The sequence below is a fragment of the Lissotriton vulgaris genome, chromosome 1_1 (genome assembly GCF_964263255.1).
Source record: "Lissotriton vulgaris chromosome 1_1, aLisVul1.2, whole genome shotgun sequence".
In the NCBI taxonomy this organism is placed as follows: Eukaryota; Metazoa; Chordata; class Amphibia; order Caudata; family Salamandridae; genus Lissotriton; species Lissotriton vulgaris.
The window spans coordinates 1321966589-1321985051 of NC_141685.1; the positions used below are offsets into that span (position 1 = coordinate 1321966589).

The 18463-nt window shown below is 44.0% G+C and overlaps 1 protein-coding gene across 1 annotated transcript in view; it reads left to right on the top strand.

Annotated features, from left to right (window-relative positions):
• The window catches only part of SLC4A8 (solute carrier family 4 member 8), a 675897-nt gene that overhangs the window by 511716 nt on the left and 145718 nt on the right, over window positions 1-18463 (top strand). The window contains exons 16-17 of the mRNA XM_086965936.1: window positions 3712-3873; window positions 10755-10868. Coding sequence (XP_086822062.1) covers window positions 3712-3873; window positions 10755-10868 — 276 coding nt within the window. The remainder of the gene's footprint in view (window positions 1-3711; window positions 3874-10754; window positions 10869-18463) is intronic.

Here is an 18463-nt window from a genome sequence, read left to right on the forward strand (position 1 = left end):
GATGACATCTCTTTCTAATCTTGTGATTTAAACACCCACCGTTTTTTGCTATTCTGTGGTTTTAGTAATTGCTCATTCTAAATGTGTGTTGTTACAACACAAGCGCCTGTCTTCTGAGGGACCTCTGGTCCATCATTGTGTAATGACAACTTTGGTGCCACACAGTCATTGCATTCTTTTACCTGTCCTTTTTTGGTCTCGCTTACATAGAGGTTTAGATGTCTATTGTTGAAGACCTATTGTGAATAATACAATACATAGTGAGTTTTGGATCATCTCAATACCAATGATTGTATGGCTCACTCGTTTAACTCCCTTCCCTGCTTCTGAATTAATGTCTTTCCACTGTATTCTTGTGTATGTCCTATAAAGGACCATTTTGCTTTACTGTGTTTTGATTGGCTGGCATGCATACTTCCACTGCAGTCAGTCAGTCAAATAATCTTTATTTCGGTCAAAGACCATAAAAGATGCAAAATACATAATACACTCATTAAAAAAGCATCATGACAAATATGAGTAATTGAAAAAAAGACACTGATTACATTTCTCAAAGGCTAAAAGGATAAAAGAAGTTAAAAAAGATAAAAAGGATATGTACAAGTTAAAAATATGATAAGATCAGAATGAAGATATCACACAGCAAACAGGACTAGGCAAAACATTGACCACAAGACTAGTTTTTAATAAATGACCAGCGCCTTCTCCACATGGCATGTAAGTAACAGGAAACAGAGAATACAATTGGTTGGGAAGTATCACATTTTAAAATCCTGAGTGCCTGGTGATACTGCTTAAGCCCCAAATTTATACATAATTGAGTAAGCCATCGCTTTCTGAGGTTCTTATAAGATGGACAGAAAAAGAAGACATGGGGCGCAGACTCCTCCTTTGCCCCACATGCTGGACATTCTAATGATTTGTTATCAGACCATTTATGTGAGAAAGCCCTAAGGGGTAGTGTGCCATACCTGAATTGGACGTAGAGTTTCCTTGCTTGGGTAGGGACAATCTCATCCAAGAAAGGCTCAAGTTTATACTCATCTTTATGACTCAAAAAGTCTAAGGTTAGGCATCCCAGCGCAGAGTTGGTGACAACATCCTCCAGTTGTTGGTTGCGATGGAGTCTCACCAAGTCAGCACGGGATACCTTTATACATGCTACCTCAGGCTTACTCCAGAGATCCGGGAGACCCAACCTCTTACTCTCCTTTTTTCCACTACAGATGTCAGACATAATTTGCAGTTATTTTTGAGAGATCCTTTTAACTACCTCTCTCTCTGCTTCATTATCTCATCCCATCCTTATATCAAGCTCATTGTAATTAAAGTCCCCTCCCACCGAGGCGCAGTTTTTCAATTTCCTGGTCGCAAGAGATCACACACGCATAGTGGCATACATGCTCTGGGCTGGCTCAGCGCACAATTACCGAGTTTGTTTAACAGTGTTGCTCGGTTACAACATTCCCAAAGACGCAAGCCATTTCAGACTCCACCGCGCAGGTCGAACTCCCGGGGGCAGATACTGGCTGCCGGCTGAGTGATTGTACATGTCACGATGTCGATTCAGGGTTTCATACAGGGGTTGCTTCCCGCTTCATCCATACTGCTAAAGCCGTGAGAATAACAAAGACAACCAGCACCCATACAATAAGAACTGACATACCCTATACCTTGAAAGCAACTGTTCTAAAGCACTTCCGGGTGTGTCTGGTCATATCAAACTATAGACCCTCAGAAGTCATAGTCTCCATACCAGTATTAGTATCTGTATCATATTTCTTGAGCGCTTCCTAATATAACGCTAAACTAATTAAAGACCAGCCTTATTTTCCTAAATACCATTGGGTGCACTAGTTGTATTTAGAATTTTGATATCATCTACCACTGACCATTTCCCTCATTTGCTCCTTTCTATTAGAGCAGTGCTCTACCTTCCTGAGCCGCAGCCAGGTGAGGCGTAGTACCATCCTCCTACCTAACAGTACCCTGGAGGACTTGTACATACCTAGGACACCCAGGTGACACTATTGTAACGTAATGTAATTTTTTTTTCACTTATCTTGATTTTATGCAGTAGCGAGATTTGGTCCTGATGAAAGCAGCGGATACCTTGATGGGTCCATAGACTGCAGAAACATGTTGACCTACATTATCTAAATAGTAGCTATTTGTTTAACCTACTATGTTCCCGCACTGGTTTTAACTATTGGAAGCATGAGAGGTACCTAATAAATTTATTTTCCTCCCTGCTCTCCAATTTTATACATCTCATTTCGCTTACACACTCACTCACTTCTTTTACGCACTGCTTTTCAATTATCAGAACACGGTCACCTTCTACAAACCCTCAACACACTAGGGCATCCACTTTAAAGATACGAAGTGGCTGCAGGAATACTCTCATTGGTGTGATAAGGCCCAGATGATGACAAGGGTGGTGCCGGACGATAACTGATGGGTACTTTCACAGCTTGGAAGTATCTTGGTGTGCTTGAATCATACCTTTTGATTTATAGTTATAATTAGTATCGAGTTGTATGTCAGACACTGATTGACAGGTAGTTGGCTTAGACCCACAGTTACTCTTTGGTTTTTCACATTGTCTTCTTTGGGGGACGTATCTGTGCTTGGTCTTTAAGCATTCCCTTGGACCCTCTCTCTATCGTTTTTTTCACGTGTTAGTTATTCCAAATATAGTGAATTTGTATTATTATTATTACTTACATAAGGTGACACATATGATTGAACCTAAGCGCTTAGCCATGCGTTCTGGTAAAGCTAGAGAACTGGTACAATGCAGCAATGGAATAAGCCAGCAAAGAGAACCAGACAAACAACTATAGAGCAAGACACAGTTTTATGTCTGGACAACATAATAGAGCTGGATACATTTACAGCTACTACAACTATTCCATCAAAAAAAAGAAAATTTGCTCTATGCACAGGGAAAAAGGGGAACAAAATAACAGATTACTTATCCTCGCAATCAAAGGATGCTACAATCTACAGAAGCCCCATTGTAAATCAACGCATGGTAAACAAAACATTGCATGAGCAGTCTAATACTAGTAATATGAGCAGCGGGTGCCAAGGTTTACACCAAGATGGGCATCCAGAAAATGTAGGAATAATACAAGTAGATATTCATAAAAACAACGTAAAAGCTAATTTTTCAACCTTGAATCTTAGCAATTGGGAAAACGTATACGGGTGATATACGGGTGGACCAACAGAATCAAGAGGAGCACCTAGTGTTAACCCCATAAGATATTTTTATATGAAGATTTTGTAACTAATTGAGTCCGAACAGATTTTCTGTCATGTTTCTCTTTGGTGCCAACATCTTTGTGAATGTATAGATTGACTGAAGTACTTCTTTTTCTTGACTCTGCCCATTGAGACTCCACCTTCTTTTTGTTGTCCACCTTGACTCTCAATTTATGGATTCCCAGAGTAAGGTTTGTCCAATTAAAGCACATGTTCAGAGTTTATTTGAAGTGGAGCGGCTGACTGGTCCCCATGCAAGCATTGGGGCGGTCCCGGACTGTGTTGGCAAACTGGATCAGTGGGTTGAGTATAAGTGCATGTTTCCGAGCACCAGCCGCATTTTGCATTACTGAAATTTTTTTTTATTCTGTTTTAAAAAAATCAACTTAAATTGCATTGGTATTAATGTGGAATTTTGGTGCTGACTTCTTTTCTTCTCAGCAATGCCGGGATATGCACGGACACTTTATTGGCACAGCCTGTGGGCACGACGGACCCTATACCCCGGACGTTCTCTTCTGGTCGTGCATCCTTTTCTTCACCACATTCGCCATGTCCAGCACGCTGAAGACTTTCAAGACGAGTCATTACTTTCCCACCAAGGTAAGCGGTGTTTTAGTTGGCTGGAGGTCTAGTGTGCCGGTGGAAGGATCTAAGGTGCAGCGGAGGGCAGGGCGGGCACGGTTCCCTGGGCGAAAGCAAAACTGCCCCCGACACACCTTTCATGGAATCTTATTCTACGCACCCTCTGTTTGTGATGGGGGTGTTATCAATGTGATCAAAACAAAGATTTATCACAAAAACGTTGTTTTAGAAATCATAAAACTGACGACAAACTGAAGGACAAAGTTCTGCAACAACGTATTCTTTCAAAGAACAACCGTGGGTGACATTATTGTCTGAGATGTGAACATGTCTATCTTCTCAATTAGATATTGTCTTTTATTACCTTATGCCATGGGTACTTGTACACATGTTCCCAGGCGCCACGAAGTATGGCCTGTGCTGTGCCTAAAGGCTGCATTGATGCCAGCATGTTGGGAGAGGGTCTTTGCAGGGAACGGAGTACCGTAAGATGGACATAGGGAAAGCAAAGCATGTGCATGTGTGTGGCCAGTGAGCAATGGAGTTATTTTGAGGGTTTCATTCCATGTACTGCCTTCTAAAGTAAGCCCAGTGGTGTAACAAAAGCCCCCAGAAGCCCCTGCGGTGCGGGGTCCCGAGCTCCCGGGGCTCCCGGGGCTCCCATTCTGTAAAATTTAGAGGTAGTGAGCTGGAGAGGGCCCCAACCCTCCATGTACTTTGCAGGGGGAGGCCCTAAATTTTTGTTACGCAATGAGTAAGCCCCTAGTTTCTAGAAGAGACATAGATTTGATAATATTGTGAGATGCAGTATGTGAATCACCGCCCCTCTACCGCATTTTGGGTTAAGCCTTCTCTGCTTGCTATCGCTAACATGGGATTGGTAAGTGTAAAAAGGTAGTAACTTGTTTATTGAACTGGACTGACATAGAATTGCACAATGTGCAACTAGAAAACCTGAGATCAATCCCAGCTTCCCCACTTGACCAAATTGTGTGATTCTAGGCATTTGTTTTACTTCACTTTGCCTTTATTGTCTTTATTATCACAATTAAGAGCACCTTAAAATACTAGAGTGCTGGGTGTGCAATCAGCAAAACCTGCTCCTGTGTTTGATTTAATAAACTATAATGTTAACCTAATAACAACCCGGAACACCCAGGGGGTCCTCATGTTCCTGATGACTTACTGACTTGCCTTTTTGTTCACTATTGGGGTGTTTGTCAGGGTGGGAGAAGGCCTGAACATTTCTATGTTCATTTTTTTTAAACTATAGCTTTAAAAAATGCTTCTTAATGCACTGATAATAATTTGCTAAAGTGAAACGCCTCTCCATGTTAATAAAATACACTTATGAAATGTGAAGAGGCTTTTATCATATTCTGTACATGTTTAATGCTAAATATCTTAAAAGTAAATATGTTGCTAAAGTTAGTGGTGCAGGATTCCTTATTTGGTTCTGTTCTTTGCCTTTGTAAATAAACACTTAACCATTTATGTAATATCTTTCTGAATGTTAGTGCTCTCTCGAGAAATTATGCCATATGTACTTTGACCATCCGGTATATGAACAATATATACCAGAATTGCTTGTGATATTTTGTCACCACCACAAACTTTCTTTCTCACCACCTACCATCTTGCACTCCCTCCCCCCATCTCTGGGCACTATTCATGTAAATGTTGTTACCTTGTTAGGTTTCCCTACGATTTATTCTATGTATAAGATGCATATCTCCAATGTGATTAAATAACATAGGTTGAATATTATTGTGTATCTCTCATTCAACACCTTGAATTTTAGTTTTGATATGTTCATTTCTCCCTTCTATGTGAAAGCCACCAATACAATGGGACTGTTCTATTATGTACTCTCTCTCTCTAGAAATTACAGCAGCCTGTGCTGTTGTCCAGCAGTCATGTAAAGGCGTGGCTTGCCGCAAGCCGTAGTTTGAATATCACTGCACAGTGGCTTATGAGTGGCGGCGGTAATCCCTGGGCAGCACAAGTTTGGGGGTGGCGGCCTCCCCCCAGCTTTTTTTACGTGCACTGGTTGGGTGTCCAAAAAGCTATCCTCCTCCTATTTTTCGAACAGGCTTAACAGGTATTGCGAGGGCCAAACAAAATGCACCATTTGGCGTCCCAAGATAAGTAAGTGGAGGGTGAAGGGGCATGAATACATGCAAGGAAGGGTTACTGTTCTCTCTGTATCTGAGGCAAAGTAGCTTCTAAAAGCCCGGCGCGGTGTAACCCAAGTAGCAACATGTAGAACAGGAGTCACCTGTAGACCTAAGTGGACAAGGGTTTAACTTATATGTGCAACAGTCTTCAAAAATGTGTCATCCAAAAACAGAATCTTATCAATTTTATAATACTTTATAAAACGTATTGTTATTTGGGATAAATCAATAAACAGAGATATGGCCGAAGAGGATCAGAAGTAAATCCTTCTGTTCACGTTTCTTCAGGCAATTGTTAGCAGAATCAAATTAGATTAAATGCCAAGTGCTCGAAGTCCACGGTTAACACACAGTGCAAGGAAAACTCGTGCGGGTTGCGCCAAATAGTGAACAACAGTGTGGAGGGAGCGTTCCTCCGTCAGCGTAAGACTGCCAGGGCCTGTCTGACCTTGGCGCGGTTCCTCTGAGGGAGGAATGCTGTCTCTGCAGCCTCCCTAAAGTGCTCAGTAACTTTCCAGCACTGCTCCCGGGTCCCCTTGGCCTTTGCTGGAGGCCATTCGCCATCACTTAATAAGCGGTTGTTGACAGGATTCGTTCTTTGCCCCTGTGCACAACTCACAGCAATCGTTTTTCCCTTCGTGTCCCTTGATTGCTCTGTCCTGTTGATGACCTGTTGAATCATGGAAGGTCGAAATGGCGTGGAAAATATTATGTCAGAAAAAGATGTTTATAATTAATTACTGAAACGTGCAATGGAATTATTATAAATGATTACCCCCAAGTTATGCATTCACTTTGCCAAACAGCTACTTCCTTTCGCCATCTTTGCTTGTTTTGTGTTGTTCAGGAGTGTTGTGTTGTACATGGCATTGCACTGTAACTTCAGTTGTCCAGCTGTGTTTAGCAGATCGCTTCCTCGAAGGGTGCCCCTCGTCTGCCACTGAGTGCTTAGATCAGGGCGAGTGCAGAATTGGTAGAAACGGGCTGGCTAATAGGGTTATGTTTGTTTGGAATTGATAACATCGAATCATGTTAAAATGGATTACATAAAGGGATTGGTTGGAATTTCTGGGCAGAATTTTTAAGGGGGTATATACTTGGGTTGTGTCCACTTACCTACGACATACTTTGGGTGTAGGTAATTGGGTGAATCCTTTGAGCATATCGACCTCTCCTGTTCAGCTGGTGAGGGCTGTGTAAGTCTTGTCAGTCCAGTAACTAATAAACCATGAAGCCATTCTGTAATAGCGTCCATAGGCCCTCGGAGTTCGCTAGTTTTCATTGCAACCAATCATGCAGTCTGGGAGACTGTCTTGGGAGCAGTTGAGTGTGTACTTCTGAGTTTCTGGTATTTCTGCATATGTGATATTTTGCAAGTTCTCTATTACAAATTTCTGTGAATTTCCCACCCACTTTTTAAGTGACACTGTTTGTCATTCGTTGAAAGTAGAGGCCATTATTTCACATATTTAAGTGTTATCTCTGTGTGACAGATACATTTCCAAATTTAAGTGAAGCTACTAATCCTAGATGTCCGACCCGAAGACAACCCTCATTCCAAATCTTGTATAGACCTGGGTGGAGTTTACGGAGTACGTGGAACTCCGCGAAGTGACAAAACAAACTCTGCAAAGCTACACGAGTTCCATGAACAGCAGTGTTACCTTGTGCCGTTTGATGATTTTCAGCGCCGGGTGTTTGTCCCACGCTGTAAAATCAGCGCAAGGGCCATCACGCGCAGCACAATAAGGCACAGCTTCTTTCTGCCACTCGAGTAGAAGTTCTACTTGAGCGCCAGCTTCCTCAATGCGAGCGGAAGGTTTTCCAAAGGAGCAGAAGCGGCCATCCGCTGCCGCACACGTTGAGAAACCTCGCTGAGAAGTAGCCTAGCGTTGAATTTTCCTCGCTCGCACTTGCCAGCTTATCATTGGCGAGCGGGGAAAAACTCTGCTCGAGTAGCTGAGCAGTGTTTTTTGGAACTCCGCAAAACGCAAAGTGCAAAAAGGTATGCAAACTCTGCGAACGGAGTGGCGTTCACCACCCAGGACTAATCTTATACAGAGACCCGTTCTACCATAGTAAACATTTTGACTATTTCAATACATTTTTTCTAAAACTCTATGCGTTTTGAATACAAGCTATTTATTATATTTGTCTTATATGTTCGATGTTTGGTTTAAGGGTTTTCGTTGCATCTCTTTGGACTGCATATTGTTTGCTAAGGGCCAGATGTATCAAGGCTTTTGCGACTCGCAAAGGCTGAAAATCGCAGATTTTCGGCCTTTGCGACTCGCAAACGGCCGTTTTGCGATATTTCACATGTATGAAATAATCGCAATTTATTTAATCGCAATTATTTGCGATTCCTTCTTTTGCATAGCATTTAAGGAATCGCAAATTTTGCGATTCCTTAAATGATATGTATGACACATTTTTGGTGTGCGAATTTGTGTAAAAAAATCGCATTTTACCATCAACTTGTAGTTGGTGGTAAATTGCGATTTTTTACAAAAAAGCCCTAATTGGCATTTGTAAAGGTGGCATGTGACACTCATACATGCCCATAGGGCATGTATGTGTGCCACATGCACACACATGTAGATTTGAGGGGTGCAGCAGGGTGTCTTTGAGACACCCCTGCACCCTTGAAATAATTCTCAAATTGCGATTAGCAAATTGCGATTTCGCAATTTGAGAATCACTGCACAATCATTCCTATGGGCCTCCTGGCCCATAGAAATGAATGGGAAAATTATTCCTTAATTGCGATTAGCAATTTGCTAATCGCAATTAAGGAATTTTAAGGAATCGCTAAAAAATAGCAAAATTCTACATACATACCATTTTGCACTTCTCAAATAGCGATTCCTTAACAATCGCTATTAGAGAAGTGCAAAATGGTTTCTTGATACATCTGCCCCTCAGTGTTGTGATGGAGCGTAGCCGGCAAAATGTCTTAATAATTATTAAAACCCAGTAAATTGCATAACATTTGGTCAGAGTAACAGCTTTTGCTTCAAGTGCTTGGAAGCGGTAGAAGTCAAGCACAAAGCGCTAATAAAAAAACAAGTTGGTTTCATTAGAGCTCTTTATTCTTCGCCATGAAAGGCAACTGTAGTCCAAAGCTAATACTACGAAATGGTCGGCAGTCCTGGCGGGGCGTGCATGTGTTATTCTTCATGTAACCTGCAATTAAAAATTGTTAACGAAGGTATTCTATCTAACTGCACCGAGGCTCATTACCACACTTACCCTATGTGAAGCACCTCTCTCTCTCTATATATATATATATATGTGATCAAGGCGTTGTGCCGAAACGTTATGGCGACAGCTGAATAAAATCTAACCAGCATCTGAAACTCTGGTCCTTGTGACCTTGTCTGTGTCCACAGCGTGATCGTAGTGAGAGCGATTGCGGGAGGAGACGGTGGTTGTTCGATATATATATATATACTTCCTTCCACAGTACTTTGCTGCTCCCTGCTGGAGAGCGTTTTGCTTACATTTATGTGTTTGCTATAAATCTGGGTTTTAAGGTATGACGTTAGGCAAATCCTTTTGATTGTTATTAATTTTAGTATAATATACTTATAGAGGCTTTCAGTCAGCCCTCTCCATCCATTGGTCTGTTGGTGGTACAGTTACAATTTTTTTTCTGCCTACTACAGCATACATACAGCATGGGGCAGTTGGTCTTCAGCCATTGGCTAATTTCGCTATGAGCGAGGACCTTCTTTTGTTTCCCAAGGAGCAAATCACGCGCAAAGCAGTTCCCTTCGGTATCGGTATGTGTTCTTTTAGACCAGAAAATATTTTTGCTTTTAGTGAATGCTGTATTTTTTTTTTAGATTAATTAGGGGACGGCAGCTTCCTTATAATAAAATTTAGCAAAAAGTATTACACAATAAACAAGCATTGACAAATCCAATAGGCTGGCGGTCATGGAAACCCTATTTGCTTTGCCAGTACTTGATCTTATAGCAATAGGTCTGATCTGGTTTTGGAGTATTTTAAAACAGTATTGTCGGTGCTTGTTTCTGTTGTCTGTTTTATAGCAGTGCGATTTGTACTTGTCATATTGTCCGGTCTTTTATGGCCGTGAGGTTCTGCTTACTTTTAGTGCCATTTTTGCAGTAGGGTTCTGTCCTAATAACGGTGTGTATTTTTTTGTAGCAATATGGACATAGCCAGCGTGTAGTGTCTGGTTAATTTGTTAGAACGGTGGAGTCTAGCCTGCTTCTCTGTATAGCAGTGTCATAATTTTTTGCTGTGTTTGCCATTGACAGAATCTCTTGGTGTTAGACCCTAGATTCGATACAAAAATAAAATCACAGATGATGGTGAAAGAAGTTGTTAGGCCCAAAACAAACAAGCCTGTAGGGAAGTGTCTGAAAAGCAGTGATCGCCAGCGGCTTACATGGAGCTGGGAGTTGCTTCCAAAATAAAATCATCTACAGGTAAGGCAGCGCCTCCCCAACACTGGGCATAATAATTGAGGGCTCTCAGAGGATAACGGATATAAAAAATCTGATCAGAGTGGATTTGCTCTGTTACTTATGACCTTCGTCTGACAAATGAGGAGTGATTCCGTACATTTGAGGTCTGAACATTGCAGAATAGTCTTGTTCAGTTTTGTGGAAAACCAAGCGGTGTCTCTCTGGATGTAAAATAGTTGTGTTGTCTTACAGCCCCACACAGTCATCCCTCTTGTTTTTCTCCTAGGTGCGCTCCATGGTGAGTGATTTTGCTGTTTTCCTGACCATCCTCACCATGGTAATTGTGGATTACTTAATCGGCGTCCCGTCCCCAAAGCTGCAAGTCCCAAGTGAATTCAAGGTAAGCACTTACTTACACCCTTACTTCTTCAGCTACCCAACCCTAGCCACCACTGCTAGAATATGGTCTCCTTCCAATGTTTCCACACCCAGTGTTCGTTTACCCTTTTTTTAGTCTATATTGTTCCCGTTCCTTGGCCCACTTTGATTTGATTGTTTTTTGGTTGTGAGCAGTTGTAAACCTTTTAGGCTGGTGGCACTTAGGACAGAGAAACTGGATAACATGTGTCTAGTGATATCACATGGCCCTTCCTGTCCCCATTCTCAGAGGACACAACATGGTTTACTGTGCAAAATTCTTAAATATTTTCATTAGCCTGTGTTTACATTTCCTTCTAGATACAATATGCCCATAAAGAAATTGTTGCAAAGGGGCAAGAGAAGAATGAGATTTGAATAAGCACGATGAAACTGAAAAATTATTTCCGTGAGAAATTGAAGTGATGTGCTGTGAAAGTCAAGACCTTCCTGTGAGGGGACAGAGGGTATCGCTGGGCACTTACCGCAAGAAAATAGCCTTGGTCCTGTGGCGCCACTGCCTGAACACCATCTAAAAACAAGAAAGGAACGTCCAGTTAGAAAAAGGGCTGAAATTTGGCAGTGGCTGGGAGAAAGGTGGAAAGAGAAAAGGAACAAAGAAGAGCAGGGGGAAAACAGGCAGAGATTGGAAGGAGAAGGAAAAATAATGACAAACTCCTGTCGGTAGAGCGGGGCTGAGTAACTAAAATAAAAACAGAGGAAGACTCTCAGAAGGGGAGAGTGCAATAGAGGACCAGAGAGGAGACAGAAAGACAAGCACCACTGGAGAGACATCTACCTTGGGCAGAGTAAACCCGGGAGGAGCCTACACCCCTCAGAAGCTGGAAGAACAGAGAGGTCAAGAAAGACGCCGAGATTATTAAGGGGGAGTACAGATGGTCATAAGCCTGGTGGATGCCATCAGCAGTCATGGAGTAGCCCGCCACAACTCAACAGAGTTCTGGCTAACCGGATGCTGGCGGCATCATCCCAGTAGACCTGAGAACAAGAGAAGAAACCACTTTCAGTAAAAGGATGGATTCCTGGACTTTTCTTCCCAAGGTGGTAGTTGCCATTATATTTATGTTTTAAATAAAAGGCATTATACGCACATCAGAAAAACCCCTGAAGCCATCTTTCCATTTTTCCCTCCAAGTGGTGTCAAAAGTGGGATGTATGGAAATAGAGGCTTTCATAGCTAAACTTGTAGATGGTCAAAAGAAATTAGAAGAGGCCTTAGAATAATGTATGGTCATGGCTACGGTAGTCTTTCCACAAAGTCCAAACTTCAAGCTGAGCAAATAAACAAACATAGGCCAGAGTCAGGAGACGGCAACTGAAAAACTAGCTAATGTGTTAGGCAAGCAATGGGGACCCACAGCATTACCTTCTTTAGTCCTTCAGAAGTTTGCTGATAGGGTAGATCTGGACTTTTTCTTTAATAATTTTGACAGGACTGCTCTGGCCGCGGCATAGCTTGTGAGCAGTATTTAGGGCCTCTCCCCACATGTGAACTCCAATCGGTGTATCAAGCCTCCAATCCACAGAGACTCACCCCTTATACCATCCTCAAGAAAAGTGTAAAAGAAAGAATGGGGGCAGACGATGAGATCTACCGGATAAGATTTTGTTAAATAATAGAGGTGTCCAGCGAAATACCTCAAGCCTTGTTCTTCTGAATTAAAGATGTGACTGATTTCTGGTTGAAACCTGAGAGAGCCACGGAAGAAGAAGAGATTTAAGTAGAACAGTTCATAAATTCCGTTCATGCCTCGGGCCAAAGGTGGATAGAAACAACATAGTAACCTGATGCTAGATTCAGCTGTGGACATCAATGGGGCTTAAACATGGGCCCAGGAAAGGTGGGCTAATCGAGAAGACAGCACTGCCATAGGTAGAGGAAACTCCACTGAAAGGGGAGGGGACACCATGGACCTAAAGCGACAAGAGGGAGAACCCTCCAGTAGCAGGAGTATTCCCCCCATGGTTACAGGACCCTAGTGTTATGGATGGAGATAAGGGTATCTAAACCTGTAATGTATGGAAAGCAAGAAGCTCAAAGTGCCTACGACTATTCCTTGAAGGTCAGTGCTTCTCCTGTAAATGCCCTTTTGCAGCAGACTGATATGAGACCTAATGTCATGAAAGGGCAACCCCATTCCACGACGAACCATGACTATGCAGTGCATTTATGGAGACAAAATAATTTGACCTCATAGTTCAGGTAAATATAGAAAATGATGGGAAACCACGCATATCTTAAGAGTAGGCCTGAATCTCAAGTTACCAGAAACTCTAATTGTTGGCACTGATTACCCTCATTTGGAGTCCTTAGTGCAGGACACCTGGGAAAAGAGGGGGTCCTGGTAGAGGAAGCACCCTTTTCTAATTTGGATGATAAGGAGTGGCACACTCCTAAAGAAAAAAGTGCAAAAATAAAAAATTCTGTGAAAAGAGGAAGTGCTTGAGTGGGTGTCCTGCATGAAAAAAAGAGGTCCTTTGGGAGTCACTAGGAACTTTAAGGCAGCACAGAGAGCGGATTCCCTATTTTGAGATGCCTGGGCTATTATTAATATTATTATTATTATGAATCTTATAGAGCGCTATGGTTACTCCAACCGGAGTATCCCTGCGCAAAGACATAAATGAACCCCAGCGACCCTACCAAGCTGCCCACCATTGAGCGCGGACATCCACACAAGATGGCACCCTACTACTTTAGCCCTCCCGGGGGGTGATGGACGAGCCAGGTTTTCAGTTTCTTGCGGAACCGAGACTCCGACTCAGATGTCATCAGATCCACTGGGAGCTCATTCCATGCCTTGGCTGCCAGGAAACCAAAGGGTCTCCCGCCGACCCGTGCCTTCCGCACCCTGGGCTCAGTCAATTTTGCACTGCCCAACAATCTCAGTAGGCCTTAAAGGTAACTTTGGCCCAGATAGGTAGCCAATGCAGTTCCTTCAAAGCTTCTCCCACCGAAGCCCTCCTTGGGACATTCAGGATAAGCCAGGCTGCGGCATTTTGGACCTTATGCAAGATATTAACATTTTTTGCAGTCACCCCTAGATACAGGACATTGCAATAGTCGAGGCGAGATGTGACCAAAGCCTGTACAATATTTCTTCTAGCATCCAGGGGCAGGAGGTCCAGAATCCTACGTAGCATCTTTAAAATGGCAAAACATGTCCCGGCCACAGCAGATATTTGCTCAGAGAAGGGAAGATTTTTGTCGAACCACACTCCCAAACTTTTCACCTTGGCTTTCGGAACTGGACTAGGTCCTAGTGCTTCTGGCTACCAATGCTGCAACCAGAGAGAGGGCTGTTTTCCAACCACCATCACCTCTGTCTTCCCTTCATTTAACTGGAGGCAACTCAGTCTCATCCAGTCCATAAGCTACCCCAGGCAAGTTCTGGAATACGCAGCCCTTCCAGATTCCTTCTGTTCCAGGGTCGCAACTAGCTGAGTGTCATCAGCATATGACAACAGCTGAATTCCATGTCTCAGAACAATATTTGCAAGCGGGCGCATATAAATGTTAAACAAGGTGGGGCTGAGAGTCGAACCCTGCGGCAACCCCTGGTTTAAAGGACAGACTCTGGAGCTGAAAGGATGTTGCAGAACTTGGAAGGATCTATTTTCCAGAAAATTCTTCAACCAAATCCATGTGACACCTCTGACCCCGACTTCCTGTAACCTCTCAAGTAGGAGGCTGTGGGACACTGTGTCTAACGCAGCACTTAGGTCCAGCAGAATCAAGGCTAGAGCCACTGAAGAGCAAAACTAGGAGGAAGTAGGTCCTGATGTCTTTTTTAAAAGACTTGGCCTATTGTATAGAAAAGGGGGAACGTCACATCCCACCCAGCTCCTAGTTCCAGAAACGTTTAGAGATAAAGTAATGAACCAGGTACATATTCATTTATTGAGGGTCACTTTGGTAAAGAAAAGAGAGAGAAAGCCATACTGGGACACTTCTACTGGCTGGGATATATAGTCATATTAAAAAGTATTGCAGAGAGTGCATCATAATTCTAAATAAGAGCTGATATCAATCGCCCAGGGCCCCCTTATGACCTTTACCCATTATAGAAGAACCCTTTGTCAGAGTAGGTATGGGCATCATATGCCCCCATTTACCATCCCGAAGTAGTTATTGATATGTATTGGTCATGGAAGACTATACTACGAGATATCCCAAGGCAGTCCTCCTTCGTCAGCATAATACTCCGCAAATACCCAAGGCCATGATATAGATATTCCCTCAAGTCGGATTCCTAAAAGAGAAGATTTTACCTGATATGGGGAGTCCTTCTACTTCTAAATTGATGCCTCAAATATGTCCATAACAGATTATACAGCAGATTAAATCAGAGTCAATCCCGCAACTTGTTCCAGCACTACCCAAGCTTCTGGGGGCGTCCGCTACCCTGCAATATATTGAAGAGTTCCGCAAGGCCATGCTCTGATTCTTTGGATCCTTACCTATTCCCTATGTTGCACATTCTGGCCCCAAAGAGCTGAGAGGTTCTCCACTGGTTTGCCCGCAGCACCAGTTGGATCCTCAGAGCCCATAATTGGTCCCCAGCACCTCAATGTAGATGCCAACTCTCCATTCACACTGGAAGACAAGGCCTCAAGTGTCCTCTCTAACATTGAATCGGCGACGGTTCAACCTAGACCAGGTTGTGCCCGGCTGTTGTAGAGACTCCACTTCCTCCAGTTGATCTGCCGCCACAACGACCAAAGCACACCCTGCATTGTCTGTTCATCACGGATTCCGACAGTGACTATGATGCAGGTGATGAGAGTGGCCATCCATATCACAAGGCGAATTGGAATGCTGACTTTCAGGAGTATAGAGGCTTTGGTACCTCTGTGAGTCTGGGCCACTCTCCCCCTCTAATCCTGTCCCGATGAGAGTGCTCTCTATGCCATGGTAATGCGTATGGTGGCTGTAATCTTTGGCCTCATGCTCCCACCCGAGGTCAAGACCTATGTTCTTACAAAAGGTCTTCAGCTGGGAATATCATCAACTGAGCCCATCTTACCTTTTAATGAGGTCTTTAGAGATGCCGCGTTAGGGGTATGGGCCGAACCTTGCTCTTGCCTCCTGTCCAATGGCCGAATTGCACAATGCCACCACCCTGCCCAGGCGACCCCGAATTTCTATCTCGGCACCCTTACCTGAAACTTGGTGGTGCAAGTATCTGCAGGCAAAACTAACCCCAACATGTTTCTGACTACTACCCCCAATAGGGAGTCAAAATGAGTAAAGACATTCAAGAAGAGAATCTTCTATACCACACCCATTGGGGTTTGGTGGCTCAAGTTTCCCTGTGGATCTCCGATTTGTACTCGCTCTGGACATACAGGACGGTCGTGATATGTCCAAGTTCACAATTTGTTGTGGCTTGGACACCACTGATTTCATCGGATGGGCCATTGCCACCAGTGCTCCAGGCTGTGGTCCACCAGTTTTTCTGACAATATCCAGTCGTTGCTCATGGACATACCGTTTGATGGGACTGACCTGTATGAGATCAAAGCAAACTCTGCTCTAGAGTAGTTTAAGGAGAGCAGAGCTTCAGCAGAGGTACCCCATACTGCCAGCCTATCCAAACCCCACAAGGCACCCAGCAGTTTTGTGGTTGAGGCTGCGGTAGCCCTGATTTCACAGTCAAAAGGCTACACAGGTGACTACTCTCCTGTAGCCACCACACCTTTAGCTTTCCCTTAGTGAAGCACAGCCACCTGATGGGAGGCAGGTTCTGATGATTCTTGCCTGGTAGGCACGCCATACCATCATAACATCAGACTGGTGGGTACTGCAGATTGTCTGGCTGGGAGATGCTCCACCTTTCATTCTCTCGCTGCCACTTCTTACACTGTCCTCCCAGTGAGGACCATCTCTCCCTTTTGCATCAGGAAATGCAAGCTCTTTTAGCCAAAGGGGCTATTGAGAGGGTACCTGTACCAGAAGTAGAACGTGTTTGTTATTCCTGCTACTTTCTGGTGCCCAAAAAGTATGGAGGCCTTCATCCTGTTTTAGTCCTTAGCCCTCTCAATGCCTTACTGTGGAAATAGACATTCAAAATGCTCACCTGGACCGTCACTTGTCTGCACTCTGCCCTGGAGATTGGCCGGAGGCATTGAACCTGCAGGACATGTATTTCCATACACCCGTCCTGCAGGCCCATTGGCACTAGAGGCAGTCTGTGATGGGACAGAAGCATTTTCAGTTCGCTCTGCTCCCCTTTGGTCTCACCAGTGTCCTAAGGAGTTTTTGAAAGAGATGGCTGTGGTGGCAGCACACCTTCAGAGGTCGGGATTCCAGTCTTCCCCTACTTTGATGACTGGCTGATGAGGGAAGGCTCTACCCCGGCAGTCGTCAACCACCTTCAGAATAAGGCTAACCTCCTGTTTATCTTTGGAGTTCACCATTAATGTGCAGAAGTCACATCTGACTCCTTCTCAGATGCTGCCCTTCATCAGAGCCATTCTGGACATGGTTCGGTTTCGTGCCTTTTCTTTGGTCAGCGGCAGACCCTTCTCCCTTCGCCACCCAGAGCTGAGAGTGGTGACCAAAGAATCCCTTCAGGGTTGGGATCTGGGAGAGGTGCAGGTCAAAGTTCTCTGTTCTCTGATGGAATTCTGACTATATGTCATCAATCTTGACCTGAGAGCCATCCGCTTGGCATTGAAAGCCTTCCTTCCATACATCAAGGGGAAGCTGGTTCAGATGTTCATGGAGAACCCCTCTGCCATGTGGTACTGAAACAAGCAGCTCGGGGGGAAGTTACTTACCTTGTCCCAGGAGCCCTGCACCTCTGAAAATGGCTGGTCTACCAAAGAATTTCCTGGTGCTGATCTACCTGGCAGAATCGGTGAATGCCAGGACTGACAAGCTCAGCTGTTGGTGTCCGGTGGATCATGCATGGCAGTTGCAGTGGGAGGTTGTGCCAGGTCCTTTATGTGAATGGGAAGACTCTTGGCTTGATCTGTTCACCACCACAGAGAACACACAATGTCAGCACTTCTCTGCATTGGAGTTTCCAAGGCGTCTCTCGCTTAAAGATATTTTTCACCTCAAGAGGAACTCTGGACTCCTGTATGCCTTTCCGCCGATTCCATTCCTGTCCTGAGTTCTCCAGAAGTGTCAAACCAACTGGGGCCAAGTCATCCATATGGTCCCAGATTGGGCACAGAGTATGGTATCCAGAACATCTGGGCTTAAGCATCTGTCCTCCAATCATTCTGCCCCTTTGGGAGGATCTGCTGTCACAGAAGCAGAACAAAGTTCTGCACCCTGGCCTTCCCAATCTCCACCTTCATGCTTGGAGAGTAAGTAGCAATAGCTAATCGCCCTCGACCTTCTTTCGAAGGGGGTTAATGTTATCTTGGCAGCCCTTTTATCCCTCAACAAACACTTTATAGTCTTGTTAATGGGACACATTTGTGGCTTGGTGTGGTACTTGGCAGATAGACCTCCTCCATTCAAGTTAACTGACGTTTTATTTGTTTTGTCCCTGGCCAAAGGCTTTGCTCTCTGGGCACTGTTAAAGGGTATCTTTTGGCATT